Consider the following 18,588-nt stretch of genomic DNA (forward strand, 5'->3'; position numbering starts at 1 on the left):
GCGGCGGACGTGGGCATCGCGCGCATAACCGACCGTCGAGAGAGAAGGAGAAAGAGACTCCTCGCTAAAGAGAACCCTTATCCTCCCTCGGAGAGAGGAGAGAAGCTCGCGATATAACACACATCGATCTGCCGTGGCGGCGTGTGCGCACTGGCTCGGCGCTGGCGAGACGCTGCGCACCCGCGGCGCCGTGCCGCGCCGCGCCGCTCCGCTCCGGCCGCGGCCGTTTTCAGCGTGCCACCCCGTATAAAACCGTGACCGGGGTCACGGCGCGATACCAACAGGTGATGCCGAAGAAGGAGGAGGACACTCCCTCGAGCGGCATCTCGTCGAGCGTTTCCCACGGGTCCCGCCGCCGACGACAACGGTGATTTAATATCGCTCTCACGAGCCTATCGCTCGCCCTGTACCCTACGGATTGCCCGACTACCGCCAGGATCCATCTAGCCGGACTTCGCTGCCAGGATGAACACGCGGGGGTAGCATCCATTTAGTTCGGGCGGGATGCGGGAGGAAAGTCGGGCGAGAAACGTCGACGAGATACGCGGCGAAAGTTTCGATCGGTCGATGATTTAGTGGGTAGGCTGTTGGTATAGTGCTTCCCCGACTACAATTCTTCCGACGCAGCTTCCTTCCCGCGCGCGCCTGTTCTATCCGCGAGAGCACCGACGTATACTCGGGATGTAGTTACGCGGTTGACACGAGCGCGGGATCGACGTGCGGGACGTGCGATGATCGAGTGTTCCCTTCCACGCGCTGGATTCTGACAAGGTAAGCGATTTTCAGATCTTTAGATAGTGGCGGGTGAAAAGCGATCTTTAAACGTGCATACGCGACAGCGACGATAGCTGAATCGAGCAAATAAATCTTTGAAATCCTTTAATACTCCGATTATTTCTAACTTCGACTCTGACTCTTAAATTTTGTAAGAAGGTTGTTGCAACTTGAAAATTTCTGATTCGTCTCATCGAGATATCCTGTTTTGACCTACTGCGTACGCTAAGCATTTATCAAATGGAAAATATCGACTGTGTAAATTGAAAATAAACTTTCCGAGAACAACTCGAGAGAATATCTATAAAAATAGATTCGCGTGTGTGGAGATACGAAATACGAGTGCAATGAGATTATATACGATTGCGAAGACATAGATCGAACGGCGCGCATACCTATAAGATGAGCGCAATAATAAAATTACAGAATTCTTTCCCAGAGATGATGACACACTGCATTGGTAGAAGTACATTAAAATCGTTTTACGGGAATACATAAAGGAATCCGAAGAGCATTGTAGCCAGACAGGATATTTCACTGTTCAACGAGCTGCACATAACGGACATCTTCACTTTATATATGAAATCATTGATTTCCTCTTGTCGCTCCGCATTCAGAGTCCGATTGCACGATACTCTGACTTATTAATAACCGAATCCCGATTTCAACACAATTTTTCTCTTCGGTTCGCTGGCCCCGATACGACTATCGAATATATAACCATCTGAGCCGTAAAGATTAATCTCGGTCAGCAATTTTATTTCTTCAACTACGTCGCTATTTTCAAACAAGCAAACACGCACAACAATATTATCACTGTAAGTAAGTACAATCGTTACGCATTGCTATAGAATGCAATAAATTAAATACACCAGTATCGGTACCAGTATCTGCATGTATTGCAAACAGTACGTTTGAAAATTATAGAAGGAGATTTATGAAGATGACATCACGCATCCGACCTTAAACAGTCTGCATTGTCTGAAAAGTGCATTGCGTGAAAAAGCGTCTTTCGAAAATTTGACGGTTATATATCGCAAGGTGACGAAAGTGAAATGACGAAGCGAGAGATACGGCACGAGCACGAATCGCCCTGGATATCGTGTTTTCTTAGTTCGCCCGCGCAACACGTGTCGGAATAAAAATAAAGCCGCGTCGGTGCTCCCAGTAAGGTGCCTAAAATTTCCGAGTTTATCGCGTCACGTTGTTGATTAGCGATTCGTATTGTACGTCCCGGTTTCCCGCACAGAGGAGTGACTTAATAGCGCCGCGTGAAACTTTAGTGCGAAACATTAGAGCGAGACGTGTAGGTGGCACGTTAATTTCAATGGAGCTTTGATTCGCGTATCTGACTCACCGGCGAGAAGAAAAGTCAAAGGTGGACGATCATAATCATCTTGATTCCCCGAGCGCGAAACGCGAAATACGAAAGGGACGAGATGCTGTGACAACGGGGAAAAAGAACGGTAGAGGAAAGATAGGTGAGCCGTAGTAATTTAAATAATTCCTTAAATAGCTTTCTCTGGTGGAAAGGGGGAGGGGCGCGAATAAAAATTTCAGGCGTTTGAGATAGATGGGAGAAATGTTTTAAAAGCACTCGTCTACAAAAGCGAGACGCGGCAACATAAATATGTATCTTCATGTGCTATTCTAAAGTGTAGTGTATAAAGATATATGTGCAGTACGTGAAAATGGCGAGATAAATGATGAAGTCGTGCGCGACCGTGCGCAAGAACTCTGCATCAAGAAGATTGCGTTACGAAGAGTAATTAAAAATGCAAATTCAACGGCGGGGCAATAGCGAGCCATTAAATCTACTTTTGCATGTACCTTCATATTCCCCGAAGCGACGCGTGCAAAAACTAAATACCATAATTAGATATATATGATATGAATCTCTAGGCAGGTAATTATATAGAATATACTGGTAAACAGCACTTTCTTTTACTAAATATAGATGTAATATTCTTTTTACGAATATTTATTAATATATCACGGTAAAAATTTCGCTAACATTGATTAAGAAGCGTCCGTTTTTTTAGGTCAGTTACAAGGGTTTCGTTTTAAACATACATTTCATCCGAAACTCTATTAGAGCGAGAGAAACGTCCGACGTTGATTACATCGATATCCGTGACGGCGGCGCGGCGCGGCGTAGGCATTATTGGAAGCTTTTTATCCCGTTCTTTTCGTGAACACTCGCCGTGAATACCGGGTGGTTTGCTTCGACATACCTCAAAGGGTTAAATATAGATCGCGACCTCTCCATGTATGATATTTGCGCGATGTTAAGGATTAAGAGAATATAATACTCCGCGTATCTGATGTATTTATACGAGATTATGATGCTATAAAAATGTAATAAAGGATATTCGTCGTGCCGTCCATACATACAATCGGATTAATACGCAAATATTGTGAATTAATTGATACAATTGGAAGAGTAATCGATAGTTTTTCCATAATAAGCTGAAAAGAAATATACCGCGAGTGTTTTCAAATGTCAGCTTTCAGAACCCAGGGTAATGTCGGGAAAAAATCATTCATGAGATCTCCGCGAGCTCGATAGAAACCTCGTACGACAACGGTTTGGAAAACGATCGGGAAACCCTCCGGGAGCACGACGTTTTCCCGCGATGCATTATTCAAACGAACCATCCGATGGATCGGAAGTCGGGCTTTGATTGGACAAGGAAGAACACGTACGTACGCGGCGTACGACGAAAGGTCGTGGTTATGCAAATGGTACGCCAGCCGAGTCGGTCGTTATGGTAACCAATCCGCTGCAAAAGCATTTGAATTCATTATTTATCTCGGTAGCATGGGACACACGCTCATTCGTAAGGAGGGAGCACAGGTGTCGGATTTTAATAATCCAGATGGATATAGGCGAGGCGAGGTTGCGTCGAAAATACTCTGCGTTACCTGAAATCGCGGATAATTCGATCGCTTCGTAATTCAGGTGACACATCTTTCACGAGGAGAATAAATCACGCTCTCGTGCGAAACGTGATAAAATCGATATCTTCCCGACTCAATCGCTCCTAAATGATTTACGCGTGTTGGAGGAATCAAATAGAAGAAACAACGAATTTAGTTTTTATAAGGGAAAGGGACGCTGCGCGCCGTCGAGATGGGCAGATTTGGGAAGAGATTTACAAAGGTAATCCTATATAAATTTATTGCGGCTTCTACCTTTACCCCTCTGGGTAGAGAAGTAACACATGTAACCGTAATCGAAATTCTGGTTTGAATAAAACACGAATAAACATGCGAATTGGCTTGGTCAATGTTACAGAAGTAAAAATTATGAGTCGAAAACGCGCGTTTAGAAACAACCGCTTAGGAAAATATACACGGCGTTACAGATACTCCATTATAACCACATATTCTCCGATGGAATACGAATTCGACTCGTGCTTGGTGAAAATTTCATGAAAGATCTTGTCAGATAATGAGCAATTAATAATAGCTATCTTAGATAGTTACGGCATATACGTATCTTGAATTTGATTGAACTATAAGAAATCAGTTGCAAGCAAGTTATATTTATCTGTATACACTTTGGGAGTTTAATTCTTCCAAGTCGTTTTATCCCCAGACGCTTATAACTCTCTCTGAAATTGGTCTTTCTAAGTTTGGACTTTTCCTAGGGGACTGGAAAGTTGCGTGATAAATCCGGGATATCCTGTATTTATATACAATTCCCATTCCATGAAAGAATTCAAACTGTATTTATATATAATTCCCATTCCATGAAAGAATTCAAATTTTGAATAAAAAAAATCTCCCAACAAATCTTCTTTAAGAGATATAATTTGTATCTACAGCAGAATATAAATATAAGATAAAATTTTTTATAAATGTCTTACATTTACAAAGAAATAGTGTATGACATTTTTAAACAGAAAGATTTGCGATACTGATTTAGCAAGATCGCTGGCGAGCGATAGTAAAACATCTCGCACACGTTACATAATCGAATTTAAAAGGTCTTGAAACGTTATAACGTGGAATGTTCTCCTGAATTGGGCGCTACGCTGTGCGGAATGAAGTGCGAGAAGCAATCCGGCGGAAAGCAGTTTCTCGGGAGTCCGTCGGATCGAATCGTTCTGAAATAGCAGAGTGGAGAGTTCGTAACATGCAACTTAAGTAGACTTGTGCACGTACCCTTGTTGGATAGACAAGGAGCAAGAGCGATTGTGAGTTGTATCGTTAAATCGCGACTATTCATCATTCTGCACGAAATTTCGTGTTGTATCTAACGCGAATAACGATACGCGGATCTCTACCGTCGAAAAACATGGTTGAATCGCGTACATATACGTGACCACCTCGATTGTTTTTGATTAAATTGTAATTAATTAAATTGCATTCCATATTCCATGAAATCGTTTTATTTTTTGTTATCTATAGAGCTATACGCTTTTTTCTCTTTTTTTTTCGCGAAATATAAATTTTGCTTGCACAATTTTTTTCGCGGCGCAAAAAGGCAGATATTTGTGCTGTAAACGTCAATTTTTGAAAGCATTTTTTTGCGAGGAATAAACTACCGAAGAATCAATTTAATAAAGTCCTCCTCTATCAACGTCTCAAATGATCTCTCGCCGACAAGAAAGGCAGATTTAAGAATATAGGCACAAAAACTACTTCGGCATTAGCGGGATCTTGTGTTCAAAGGAGGAGCTTACAGCCGCTGACAGAGTCTGTCAGGCGAAAATGGCCAACTTTCGAGACATCAGAGAAAGATCACCGCCGCAACTGTAAAGAGGGATTTGAATCGATAGGACGCGCGAAGTTTCGACGTTGAAAGACGAAATACGGGAGGCACAGGCGTACGAACAATGCACTTCTGCCGCGTTCGCCATACACGAGAGCGAGCGCACACTGACGACGCAGTCAGATAATTCTCACGTACACATTGTGCGCGGCCTCGAGTGGCGTATGCGTAGCTAGCGATGTTGTGTACGAGTGAATGTAGATGTGTTGAATAGCGCGCACCCAGCGTGTGTCCGTTGTACGCGAACGTCAAATTAAAACGACGTCACGGACGATGCTGTGCGACAAAACGTGATGAGAGATCGCACATAATGCCGCGAGTTCGGAATTGCTAATTAACAAACTTGCGCGTTATTACATTCTTTCATTGCAAATCGAACGTTGTTTCAAGTGTCAATTGAAAGAAAAAAAAATGTAAATAGAAATAAAGACAAAAGAATCCCGTTTCTTTGACACTACAGTCCGCACGTGTGTAAAAGTGATACGGTGTCGTTCTTCGTATAATTCAGCTTTATAATCTTTTTTTATTAACAATTCTATCCTTTTTCTTCCATAATACTTAGTTGAAAATATTTACAGAATCTGGGATCGTATGTTTCTGAGGCCTAAGGATCTGGAAAACGTGAGGGTAAGCAATTTAATAAATTTAATGTCCAGCACAAAAGTTGATTTAGTCCCCTAGCTCCGTTAAAAAGTCAAGAAGATTTAAATTAGAAATAATTTACGTAGCATACGAGTTGATGAAAGATGCTCGCTTCTTTTCTTGCTACTGCTCTTATTACTACAAATTGAGATCTAAGTTGAAAAAGTTTATCAGACGTCATATACGTATAAGTGTATAAAATTTTTAGCAAGAGGATCGACTACTTTATTAAAAGCCTCTAAAATTTCTTACAGAATATCGATATCTTAACGCTATCAATGTCAAAGAGATGCATAAAAATAGATGGACTAGAGTAATATCTTATATCGATAACATTTTATATTCATCGCAGCATAAGATTATATTATCGTTCCTATTATCAATTTATATCTATTTTAAGAAACACGATGTAATTACTTTGCATACAATAATTAGGTTACAGTAATAAACTTCAAGTTAGCGACTCAAATATTTTATCACATTAGATATAATTATGTTATGATGAAGGATTAATTAAAGCAAATTGACACGAATCATTAAAATAATTATCTAAAACTAGATAATTATTTTTCTCATTTTCTAGACGTCAGGAGTATGTACGCGAGCAAAAAGAACTTTTTATGAAAACTGTGCATGTGAACAGAATATTGGAAACTACTTGAATTTTTATGTAGCAGAACGCGACGGAAAAATACCGTGTATACGTTTGACCGTTTGCTATATTAAAAAATTTCTGAGATACCAACAAGCCATATCTGTTCAGAATTACAATAATCTGTTTAATATTATAGTAATACTTTTATGTAACTTTCTCTTTTCCTTCTACATTGCAATAATATTAAAATAAAACAATTGGTTTTATGAGCACACAGGATGCCACAAGGAAGCATTCAATGGCAGGGGACGCAGAGAAGAGCCTGCGGGCCTGGGGCTAATTGGAACGTGCAGGTACATTCTTATCGCTTATAAAAATTCGAAGTATTGATTATAGTGATTATATATTATATATATACCGTATCACGAAGCTGATTTTTTTCTTTATCAGTCTCGTTAGTGTAATTATTAGGGAGTAGATCGATCGATAAGAATATCAGCCGCAGGAAGAGAAATGGGGAGGGAGGGGGGAGAGAGAGAGAGAAAGTCGAATAATATGCATATGTAGAGAGCATGTACGTAGATATATATCCCTATTTTGATCATCTCTAGCACGTTTACAAATTTCACCTGCAGAAATTACTCTTCCGATGCAGAATCCGTCTCAGCGGAAATATACGCAGATTTCGTACAAACAAAAGCAAACATAATTATAGGAAGCTACAATTATTAGTGCTGCTGAAAGGGATTGCTATCGCTCTCTGCTAATAATATCTATGCACACGATTCTGTGTAAATACATAGAACTAATCTCAATGACACACGCTCGTAGAAAAAATTTTTACTTTTTCTTTAATTAATCTGCGATTAAAATTACTTATCCTAGCACTATACTATCACTATGCAATCATTTAGATAATTAAATGCTAAGAGTACGTCGCTCGTGGTTACCAGCACCGAAAAACGTTACTGTGCCGTTACACCGTTAATGTAACATCGTAAATCGTACTGATCGATTTAACGGCGCCGTGTAAACGCGGACGTACGAACGTTTGTTGCTGGGTAAACAACTGGACCATCGTCCAGGTTTATTAACTGTTAACGACGGCAATTAAATCGAACAGGTGGTGAGAGGCAAGGTGACAACGCGGTGTTTGTGGCACGCCTGCAAAGCTCTCGGAATTGGGCTGCTGCTAATGCTTTTAGGAGCTTGCATGGCGACCATAGGTGAGTAGAACTACGTAATTAAACATGAGTCCATGCCGACGAGTGCTATTCCGCCTTGGCCTCTAAACCGCTAACCGTTTAGAGGCGTTTGCAAAGAGCACTTTGGAAAGATCAATCCTTTGCAATGATCAACTCTTTATCCAATTTCTGTTGTCTTTAATGCCTCACATTTAAGGAACTTCGCAAAAAGTTACTCTATTTAATGAATTTGCGACGACAAGAAAATAATTGGAGTAACTTGTACGTTCTAAATATAAATAATTAAATTTTATAATTAATTCACGCTTCCATTGCAAAAAAGTTGATCTTTTTTCACGCGCAAGCTTGCAATCTGCTTATGCTTACGTGCATGAACCAAAAATTTGAATTTCAAATTTATATTAAACAACATTCTACTTCATATAAACACTATTAATCACTTTTAGATATCTAACAGAATATTGAATCACAGTATCCAGATTTAACACAGAATGTTGTTCTCTTAAATATAAAAAAATATCTCTATCAGATATTCATGTTGTATTGAAAAGAAGTAGGCAAAAATGCGATATAACGGAACGAGAAAGAAAGTTCGCTTGGAAAATATTATCTCCCTTAATATGTAAGGCAATTCTCTTCGATGTAAAACATTTCATTTTAACATTTCAAAATTTAATTTTATAAATTTTAATCTTTTATTAATTGTAATTGCGTAATCACAATTTTATAACTTGTCAAGCGCGAAATATCACATTAGAACAATTAAAACAATCTTTCTGCTATATCTATTCTATTTTTCTCATTCCGTTATGTCTCATCAATCATTGCATATATATACGCGTGATGAAGAATGAAAGCGTTTCTCTTGTTTCCTTCAATAGGATATTACGCGGACCAGCTGTCGGTGGCGCAAGAGATCAGAGGTAATATCACGGTAAAGGTGAAGAACGAGTCGCGCGGATTTCACCTGAATAATCTGAGCTACGCCGGCCCTGTCGTTATGGGTCTGGGAGGTAATAGTAACATACATTTTGCACAATTTACAAGCGCGATACACTTGTTCGACCGAGCGACTAGCTACGCAACACTGATCTCCTTGAAACTGCGCGGTAATAGATAGGTGCACTGTTGCAAAATGCACATAAACATCCCGGGATGTAGATAATAGCATGTAACTCAGCACTTCATGCATAACGTATATGTTGATATATTCGTTATATAATATGATAAGATTGTGGAAAAGATCGTGTAAAAATTTAATTTCTCTCAACGTTTTGTAAATTGATCTTTTGAAAGAGAATTAATATCGTCTCTAACTGTAAACCAAGGCTTGTACTATAATTTTTCTCTTTGGCATAAAATCAATACATATTCAACATATACGATATCGAAGATATTATATTAACTTCATAAATGAGCTTTTGTGTTTTTGATCATACTGATATATATGAACAAAGATAGATCTATAGTTCTAAAAAAAAATTACAAAATTGCACAGATAAGTAGTTTTGCATGAGGAAATACAAAGATGGAATAATAGCTACAAAATAAAAGCATATGAAGTAATGTAATGGATGTAAAGCGGAAAATTGCGGGCAAAACGCGAAAAATGCGCGGCACTGCACGAATGAGAACACTTGATAGAAACTAGAAAAAAAAATTATTGCCCCCAGAGAGATTTGAACTCTCGACCCCTGGTTTACAAGACCAGTGCTCTAACCCCTGAGCTATGGAGGCTTACGCTCGACTATCGACGAGCAGCCTCGGATACAAGCGCCACGTAGATTTTATCTTATCTACACATCTTTAATTACGTTTATATTAAGAGAAAATACATTTTTAGAATATTCTGACTCGCGTTTTCCTAATTCGCGTGAAACATCAAGTTTTAATAATCTTAAATAAAAGAAGGTAAAATAATTGCACTATAATTAAATTAAAAAATCAAATTATATGAAGATTATGTATTGTAGTTAAAAGATAATCACCATGCAACGAAATAAAATCTCATATATCACGTTCCATTTCCATTCTATTTTGAATGGTCGAATAAATTGTTCAATTATGTAGAACATACTTTGCTTAAACTTGCATTGATAAATTAATGTGCGTTCAATGATTAATGATGCGAAATCCGAAGTCCAATAATATATGTAAATATAGGCAAATGTAAATGTTAGGCAAATGTAAAAGTTAACGTTCTGTTATACATAAATAACGATTTTCAGGCTTCATTGTGGTAGCTGCCTGCGTGATGACTTTCGAAGCGCGTGACAGCGCGGCCAAGGTGGTGCCAGCTCGCTATCGCTTCAACCAGGCATCAACGCTGAGGAGTTCGAAAAGCCAGCGCAACAGAAGATCGACATCGAGCCAGACAACAAAATGGGACCATCAGCTGGGCCTGTTTAGGGTGAACCGCAGCCCGAGTCCCAGTACGCACGAAGTCTCGAGGAAACAGCTGACGGCGGAGTTTATGCAGTTCTCAAAGGATCTGCGGGAAAAAGGCGTGGCGCACTCCATAAAGAAGAGCCCGAGCGCACCAACGTTAGTCGACAAAAAGTCGCCGCGCCGAAGATCGCCTAAATACGCGGGTTGCTCGCTACTTAATCCAGAATTGCTGCAGAGACACGCTCTTTCGGTCGACAATCCGAGCTACAGCCCGCATCAGGTAATCGAGAAAGAAACATCAACGTCTTGCAGAAGAAACAAAACCTTTCGCGAACTTAATCAATTAACAACAACTATATTACTTTTTAACCAAACAAAAAGAGATAAACGTACCATATTTTGCATGATATAAATTTTTACAAGTTCCAATTGGTCTTTACTGTCTCAATACTCTCAATGATTATAATTCAGAATGGCTAATAAAACCTCTTTTCTCGATAATTAATAGATCAGCAGAGAAAGCCTGGAGCATCAAAAGATGAGTGGTAGTCAAGCTTCAATGGCGATGGATTTACATATACCGAACAAAGGTCCCGTTACGCTCAAAGTGAAGGACCGATCCGACACAGCGAGACGACATCAGCTGCTTCGTCAAACAAAAGTGGAAGACGTTGAGGAAGTGGATGAAGCTACGCGACCACCGCCGACTCTCGTGCACTCGCCTAAATTGCCAGGTGGCTATAAATAAATAATTTAAAATATGTGATCACTCAGATTTTTAAGATCACTGTAATCATCAGATACGTAAGATACTCTAAAAATATCAATTTAAAAAAAATGGCTAGATTATTCAGTTCAGAAACTATGTAACTACGGAAATTAAATTCATTTTGTCTGCACGAAATGCTATAATGCATATTAAACTTTTTTCGAGTAATCGGAATTCGGATGTTATCACATTCATGGACTAAGAAGATTGCACGGATAAGCGTTAAAAAATGCGTTTACATGTCTAGATATCAATAATCATATGAACATCTCGATCAGGTGCTTATTGTAGATATCCAGACGACTTCGTGCCAAGAAAAAGAAATTCAATAGATCTGAGACTGTTGGAAGAGTTGACGGTGGTATCGAAAGAATTCAGTAAGGCCTCGCCACGGGACTTCCGCAAAGTCTCCTCGCCAAACTTCCGTAAAATGTCCTTCGACAGAATCGGCGGCGATCGTCGCTTCGACAGAACGATGGGACATCGAAAAGCTAGCCTCGAGTTCCGAAGAAGTCCGGATTTCCGAAGGGGAGACTACAGGTAGGAAAGAATTTCAGATCGAATTTTATAATCATCAGAAACAACTAATGTTTAGTTAACTAACTAAAATGTTTAGAGTTGAACGTATCGGACTAAATATTTCTTGGAATTAACAATTTTTTTTCTCAGTGTATTATTTTTTTGTATTTCTAACGTGCACGTGTCATTTGCTGGATGACTACTTATGGTCTACAATCACAAGTTTAAATTTATTGCGATCTTAAACTATAGTCGTAGTAATAAAATCAAAATTTATTTCAGATTAAAAATAAATTATCTATAAATATTTTTTTAAGATTGCACAAATCACAATTTATAAAGCTTTGAACTGTTCTTTGTTTAGTTTGTATGTAACATTATACATTATAAGATGTCTAATCATTCTAAAACTTCATTTGCTAAAAGCAATCGAGGAAATCTCTCTTCTAACCGAATTTACAGGAAGCTATCGATAGACAGATTCAGCGTCGATTGTACCCGGTGCATGTTTGACGACGCAGAGATAAAGTCCCGAGCGAACAGCGGGGAGAATCTGCGAAGGCAACCGCGTCATCCTAAGCTACATCATTCTAGATCGGACGACAACAGACGGCGATCCTTCGACAGGCACCCGAAGGATCCTCAGTCGAGTCGGCACTCCCTGAATACTCAGGCCGTTATGGAGGGCTGCGGATCTGATTGCGAGCCGAAATACTTTACGACGGTGTCCCTCGACGCCGAGGAGAGCCGCGGCGACAATTCTGACGAGAGTCACGTACTGGATATCGAGGAGGCGAATCCTAGCGCTTTGTCATCCGAGGGGCCTACGGAGGACGATATGCTGCTCGAGGAACCGGAATTGGAGAACGTCACGGAGATTGACGTGGAAAGCTCGGGGGATGATCTCGATGACGATGAGAAATGCGAGTCGTGCAGATCGAGCGAGAGGACCGATACGACGGTGCAAGGACAAAATCCCATAATTATCGCCGACGACATGGACTCGCGGACGATAGCTGAGGAAGCGGCGCACAATTCGGGGCAGATCGAGCACAATGAGAAATATGAAACAACTTTGTACATAGAAGATGACGAGGTATGAAGAGCGAAAGAGATTTTTGAGGATTAACAATGTACTCAGGCCATCCTGGGGAAAATAACGACGACGTTTGCGAAGTAAGAGAATCGTGTTCAACATTGCTGGCAATGTCCCTTCGCAAATGTGAGAAGATCACGCAAGGATTCGACGATGCGACTGTCGATCGATCGCGATTGTCACTTCTGGTGCGACGTTACGTCGTGAAACATGCTCAACGAAAAAAAAAACAAGATCACGTACGAATTGCGTTTTGTAACGAGACAATCATTTTTTTATCGGCAAACACTCGCTTTGCCTTTCGCGCAAAGGTAACGAGGAATTGTAACGTTTGCCATATTGATGACAAATAATTGTTACCAACAAATTTTGACGTAGCGCAATAGACGATAATAGACCTAACGTAAGGTATAAGATTCGTTGAAATGCAAAACGTGATTAACCATACTAAAGAGAGTTTTGTACTTGTAACGGGAAATACAACGTTCACCTGTAAATACGTTTCAGATTAACTCGTTCGAGCGTTTGTTGTGTCAAATCTCTGACGATAAAGTCAGAGGGATATATGTAGCGCGATTCAAAATGAATCTTGTACGGTATATAGAAAACGGTGTTATTAGAATACGAAGTGTCTCAGACGGCGCGCTTGTTCTCAGCTCTTAATATTGCAATAAAAGAATAATGTACATATTTATTTGACGAAAGAAAAATTATTTTTCATTTAAATGATAATTTAAATTTGTTGCTTTGACGAAATGTACAAATAAGAAATGCGTAAATAAGAAAACGTTATCTTTTATACGAAATTTCAAGTATACTTTATTTTATCATTAATATATGGAATTTGTATTTATTGCACCAAGGTATTCACGCAACTAGTTATAAAGTACGCAGTCAAATATGCGGTAAGCGGTAAGCCCTATATATAATATGTACCGTTCATAAATATTTGCGAAAATTGGCGACGGAGAATCTATGAGGAATATGTTAGCCGTATATTATATAATTATATTTATATAACATACATACGTTACTCTTTACACAGGATTCATGCATTTATATGGCACAATTTTCTCGTATACGAAAGCAGAACGCTATAATCTCTTCGACGTGAATACATTTAAGAACCGATACAAAAGAGATATTTTAAAAAAGGATACGAGCCAATAAATTAAAGAAACCTCTTCGTTGGTCAAAAATTTTCGAAAAATTAACAAAGTATTAGGAGAACATAACCGACGAAGAAGTCGCACTATCCAAAATTCCAAAAATTAAAAAATTTTCGAAAAATCGATGAAGTATCGGGAGAACATAACCAACGAAGAGCGAAAGAAGAATGATGAACGTAACGAATGATGAAGAGGCATATAAGGTATGTAGAGGCGAATGTATCACGTTTAATGCCGCGTGGCGCGTACAAACGCAAGCACAGCAATCCAGCTGTACCTACTTGCGTTAAAATTTTTCGTTCAATATATACAACAAAAAGACATATTTTTAAAAAAAAGATACTATGCAATAAATACGCAAGGACCGCTATTAAAAATATTCGAATTAAAGACATTCAAAAATATCTTACGTGTTTTTTAAAGTTAATTAATCCTTACTTTACTTTATTAAAATACAAAGGAATTTTTTAATCGAAGAATTAATCATATGTGATAATTCTGGAAAATGTAGATAATGTTGGACAATTTAACAATTAAATTTACTGTAACTGATGAATTAATATCAAAATTTCCTCAAATTTTTTATGGATCTCATGTGAAAGTCATGGAATCTTTCTTATTACTATAGGAAACTACATCAAAATCGATCGAATCTTTAAAAAGGATACGAATCAATGTTTTCAAAGCATATATGAATAATGAATAATGCATATATAATTGAAATATATCCAATATTTGTCTGAAACAAAGATATTAGACAAAATTATTTTTCTAAATTCGTTCTCACTCTGACATAATTTTCGCTAAAGAATTCGCTTAAAGATTAAAAATGGTAACGAATGGATTAATATGGATCTCATCTGGTGTTAGTGCCATCGAAAGTATCTTTAAGACTCTTCTTCAAACCAACCACGAAACATATATATGGGAACTGAATATTTATATAGATCTCAGATCTTTTCCGATCTGTTATTAACGCATTTGCCGTTCGTGCACGCGAAACTGCGGCCTACTCCGTACTTCTCCGTTAAACATTTAAGCGATGACAAATCATAGAAGAATTCGAAATCATAGAAACACGTCGAACACACGAATCTCTCGATACACTCGCGCGGATTGCCCGCAATGAAAAGAAAAATCATCACATTTCTAACGAAATAGTGTGCAGTCTAATATAGCGTCAGAGTAACAGAGTTGTTCTTAACCAAGTAACAGCCCACAATCGCGCGTGTAATATATTTTTATATCCCGCAACAAGTTCGCACAACATTAATTATACATGTATATTAACGATTAATCTCCCTATCGAGAAAAGCGAGATTGTTTTTATTTTGGAAAACGTCTAGTGGTCGATTGTCGACAAACTTTTCCACCTTCCACCTTTCAGCTCACATTGATCTCATTCAATAAAATATCTTCGTATCATATCAAATAATTACGCAACCGCGATTTCGACAAATTCGTGTTAAAATTTTCACTTTTTCATCCCCTAATTCGCATCGCAAATAGATTTGCGAAAAATGTACTGCATTTTGAGAAACATATGTTGTATTTTATGGTAATAGTTATCTAATTCGTTTCGAAATCGACAGAATAATCGATATGTTAGTCCTGATCGATTTACCTTTGTCGAGAAAACAAAACATACTGCCCAATTTTTATTTTGTCAAATTTCTCTGAGAATTAATATTTCTAAGGAATTATTTATAGAAAAAATTTTATCATTTGTTGCGGATGTGATAAATTTCCGAAGCAAAAGTTTGCAGAATAAAAATCCACAAATTACGCGAACAGAGAAATCGCAATTTAATCCCAAATTTTTCGGGACTTTACAAAAAATTTATAACTAATAACATAAATAACTAATTACAAATAATAACGCGATAAAAGTGTACGCGATGCTAAAGTGATCGAGATTGTTTATTCAGATAAAATCATTAAACAATAGAAAAACTATAGGATAACATTGAAACGATGTTCTGATCAGCGTAAATAAATAAAGAATCGATGAGAACGCAAAAAAGTCCTAAAAATAAAAATTAGAAAAATTGCTCTCGCGAGCGCTTTCGATTGTAAGTAATTCACGTCAGAGAATTGAAAAATTAATAGTGGAATTATTTGTTGTAATGTTTTAATATTTAAAACTGAGTCTTGATGGTTAAATTCTAAATCAAAATTTTGAAGAAATAAGATTCATTTGAGTTTAAATAAACGATAAACTTCATTCATGAAAAGACGTCACTTTCGAGGGTTTATAATTTGAAAATGGTGCCTCCATATCTCAAATCATAAAAGTGTACCTTCAAATTGGTCAAGAAATATCTATTATTGTGAAATTGATGTCGGAGATTCTAGGAAACGCTATACATATTAAAGATCGCTTAGATATGATTAATAGTTGAGTGTTACTGATTAAAATACGATCGATCTTTGTACAGAATCTCATTCATTTGTTTTCAAACGTAGAAAGCAGTACCGAAAAAAAGGTAGTATAATAAAAAAAATGCAATCACATGCAATATATTGTTGATATGTAAATTAACGATTTAATATCGATAGGTATCATAATAATAGCGCGCCTCTTAAAGTCGTCTGGTATTTTTCTACCAGGAAATGTGTAAGTTTAGTGTATCGGGTGATGTATGAAACCGAGGTGCGTCGATTGTCTTTCATAATTTTCTAACTCCTCGTTGAAACGGCTTACATGTTTGCAAAACCGCGATTTTAATACATAGTAAAATTAAGTTATATCTATAGTTATCACTCTGTAGTGGATACGAATGTATGTAATGAGCATGTACATAACTCATATTTAACGGAGTAAACATAATCGAACTGTGATCGAGGTATAACTTAATGAGAGACACTACTGGATAACGTTTCTTGCAAATGTGCGATGCTGCTTCGATCCGATAAAATATCTCAAATCGAACAGGCGCAAGCGATTGAAATAAGAATCATCAAAATTATTAAACGCGCGAGAGATATTCTTAAAGCAGATAATGCATATCTTTTATTCGCGCACCGCAATGGATAAAAGTTTAAGTAAAGAATAACTTCGTTGATAAGTCTCGTAGCCTGAGACACGTACGGTAATGTATTAACCGCATTATATATAAATCTATACGTAATTTAAGAGAAAAGATGATTATTTACGATATTTTGATAAAGATTTTCGTATAAGAGCGAAAAATCCGTTCATTTCAGCTCTCACGTTAATAACTTTTAAATTATTTAATTCGTATTAAATCGATATGCGCCTTGATGAAAAACCTAGACTGTTCGAACAATTTCTCGCGACAATCAAACGCTAAAAATATTTTAATTCTTACGAGAATTTCAACGATATCGTTCGCGACACAGCGAGATATCTTTCTACAGTTCAGAGTTTTCACCGGTTCTAGTTTTGGTACAATTAATGCGCTGAGACGCGGATAAGCATCGGTGTAAAATTTTTAAGTCAATGTAACCCTTGCATGCTAATTGTTGTAACATATCAATAAAAAAGGCAATCCAAAATTAATCGTAGCTATGTGTATTTTTCAAAGAAAAAAATTTTATATATAATTTTTTCATAACAATTTGTCACGTTTCGTTACGCGTTACAGATTCGTGTTGCATTTTGTCGAAAGTCCAATAAATGATTCAAAATTAATACCATTAGAACTCTTGTTCCGACAACGACTTGACTTTAAAGAAAGCACGGTGAAGTTTTTTTTTATTGGACAAAAAAGCATAATAAACTTTTTTTATTAGAAAAATATAAAGTACAGCCAGTAGGAGCAAGCCTATTCGGCACAAAGCATGATAAACATTTCTAATGAACAAGTAACGCTCTCTGCCGAGAGTTACTTTCACAACACAGAACATTAATCATCGGTAAAGAATTTACCTATAAACAGTTAAAACCGCATCGTTACCGTGCGAACTACGAAAGATAACTTGCAGATCGCACGATAAATGATTCACTTCTCTAAATTTATATAAATCTTGGAATCCGTGCTAAAAAAATATCTGCCACCACCAAGTCAATATAAAAATTATTTAAAATAATTTCAATTCGACCTTCAAATAGGTCGTTAATAAAAAAATTCTAATAAAGATATGATTATTACTATTCAATTGCTATACTATATATTTTAATCAACTTCTACGTGATCAATCAATTCGAAAATCAGTCGGAGGAAGACGCTACGGTCGCACGGAACGCACTTGACGAAACTGTCGCGCACTCGTACGCTTTATCCCGTGAGCCAGTCGCGCTACGATCGCGCGGAGTTTATTTAATGAAACTGTATTCGCACATTCGTATTATCTATACTATATATTGATATTATATCACAATATACTGTGATATACTGAAATATACTATATTTCCATTAGATCCCACGGACAAACACTTTGAGATATTCGATGTAATAGCAGAGGATCGAACAAAGTAGCGCTTGGGGGTTCTAAAGCGGCGAAATGCCCCACTGCGACAAACGGCGAATAAGCAGTAATCAGACACTTACCCACGGTGTTGCTCCGCCGTCGCCTGATGCCCTGATGCCTCCCCGGCGCGTTCACTCGCGATTCTCGCGAAACGCCATTAATCACGGTCGCGCGTCGATACGGAGTACTCCCGTTCCCATCCCGCCGCTAATCGCAC

General features: G+C 38.0%; 1 protein-coding gene and 1 non-coding gene across 3 annotated transcripts; one reads left to right on the plus strand and one right to left on the minus strand.

Moving 5' to 3' along the window:
- Positions 1-184: 184 nt before the first annotated feature.
- LOC139822851 (uncharacterized) lies at positions 185-17,460 on the plus strand. 2 transcript variants are annotated; one of them, XM_071794989.1, is made up of 9 exons: positions 185-771; positions 6,133-6,181; positions 7,069-7,144; positions 7,915-8,017; positions 8,878-9,009; positions 10,225-10,664; positions 10,893-11,118; positions 11,432-11,693; positions 12,135-17,460. In XM_071794989.1, the coding sequence occupies exons 3-9, from the start codon at positions 7,070-7,072 to the stop codon at positions 12,772-12,774; spliced, it is 1,878 nt and encodes a 625-aa protein (XP_071651090.1). In that variant the 5' UTR covers positions 185-771; positions 6,133-6,181; position 7,069; the 3' UTR covers positions 12,775-17,460. The 2 variants fall into 2 exon arrangements, with proteins under 2 accessions (XP_071651090.1, XP_071651091.1); XM_071794990.1 differs by lacking the exon at positions 7,915-8,017 and having other exon boundaries at positions 186-771.
- Positions 9,661-9,733, minus strand: Trnat-ugu (transfer RNA threonine (anticodon UGU)). The gene has a single exon. It is a non-coding gene; the product is annotated as a tRNA-Thr (tRNA).
- Positions 17,461-18,588: the final 1,128 nt, after the last annotated feature.

Source organism: Temnothorax longispinosus, chromosome 12 (genome assembly GCF_030848805.1).
Source record: "Temnothorax longispinosus isolate EJ_2023e chromosome 12, Tlon_JGU_v1, whole genome shotgun sequence".
NCBI classification, from domain to species: Eukaryota; Metazoa; Arthropoda; class Insecta; order Hymenoptera; family Formicidae; genus Temnothorax; species Temnothorax longispinosus.

What these genes read in the sequence shown, in the direction of transcription:
- LOC139822851 (XM_071794989.1), top strand. Translation starts at nt 7,070, where the DNA reads ATGCCACAAGGAAGCATTCAATGGCAGGGGACGCAGAGAAGAGCCTGC. An exon ending in CGAGCTACAGCCCGCATCAG is followed by an intron (nt 10,665 to 10,892) that starts GTAATCGAGAAA and finishes GATAATTAATAG; the next exon opens with ATCAGCAGAGAAAGCCTGGA. An exon ending in GCACTCGCCTAAATTGCCAG is followed by an intron (nt 11,119 to 11,431) that starts GTGGCTATAAAT and finishes CATCTCGATCAG; the next exon opens with GTGCTTATTGTAGATATCCA.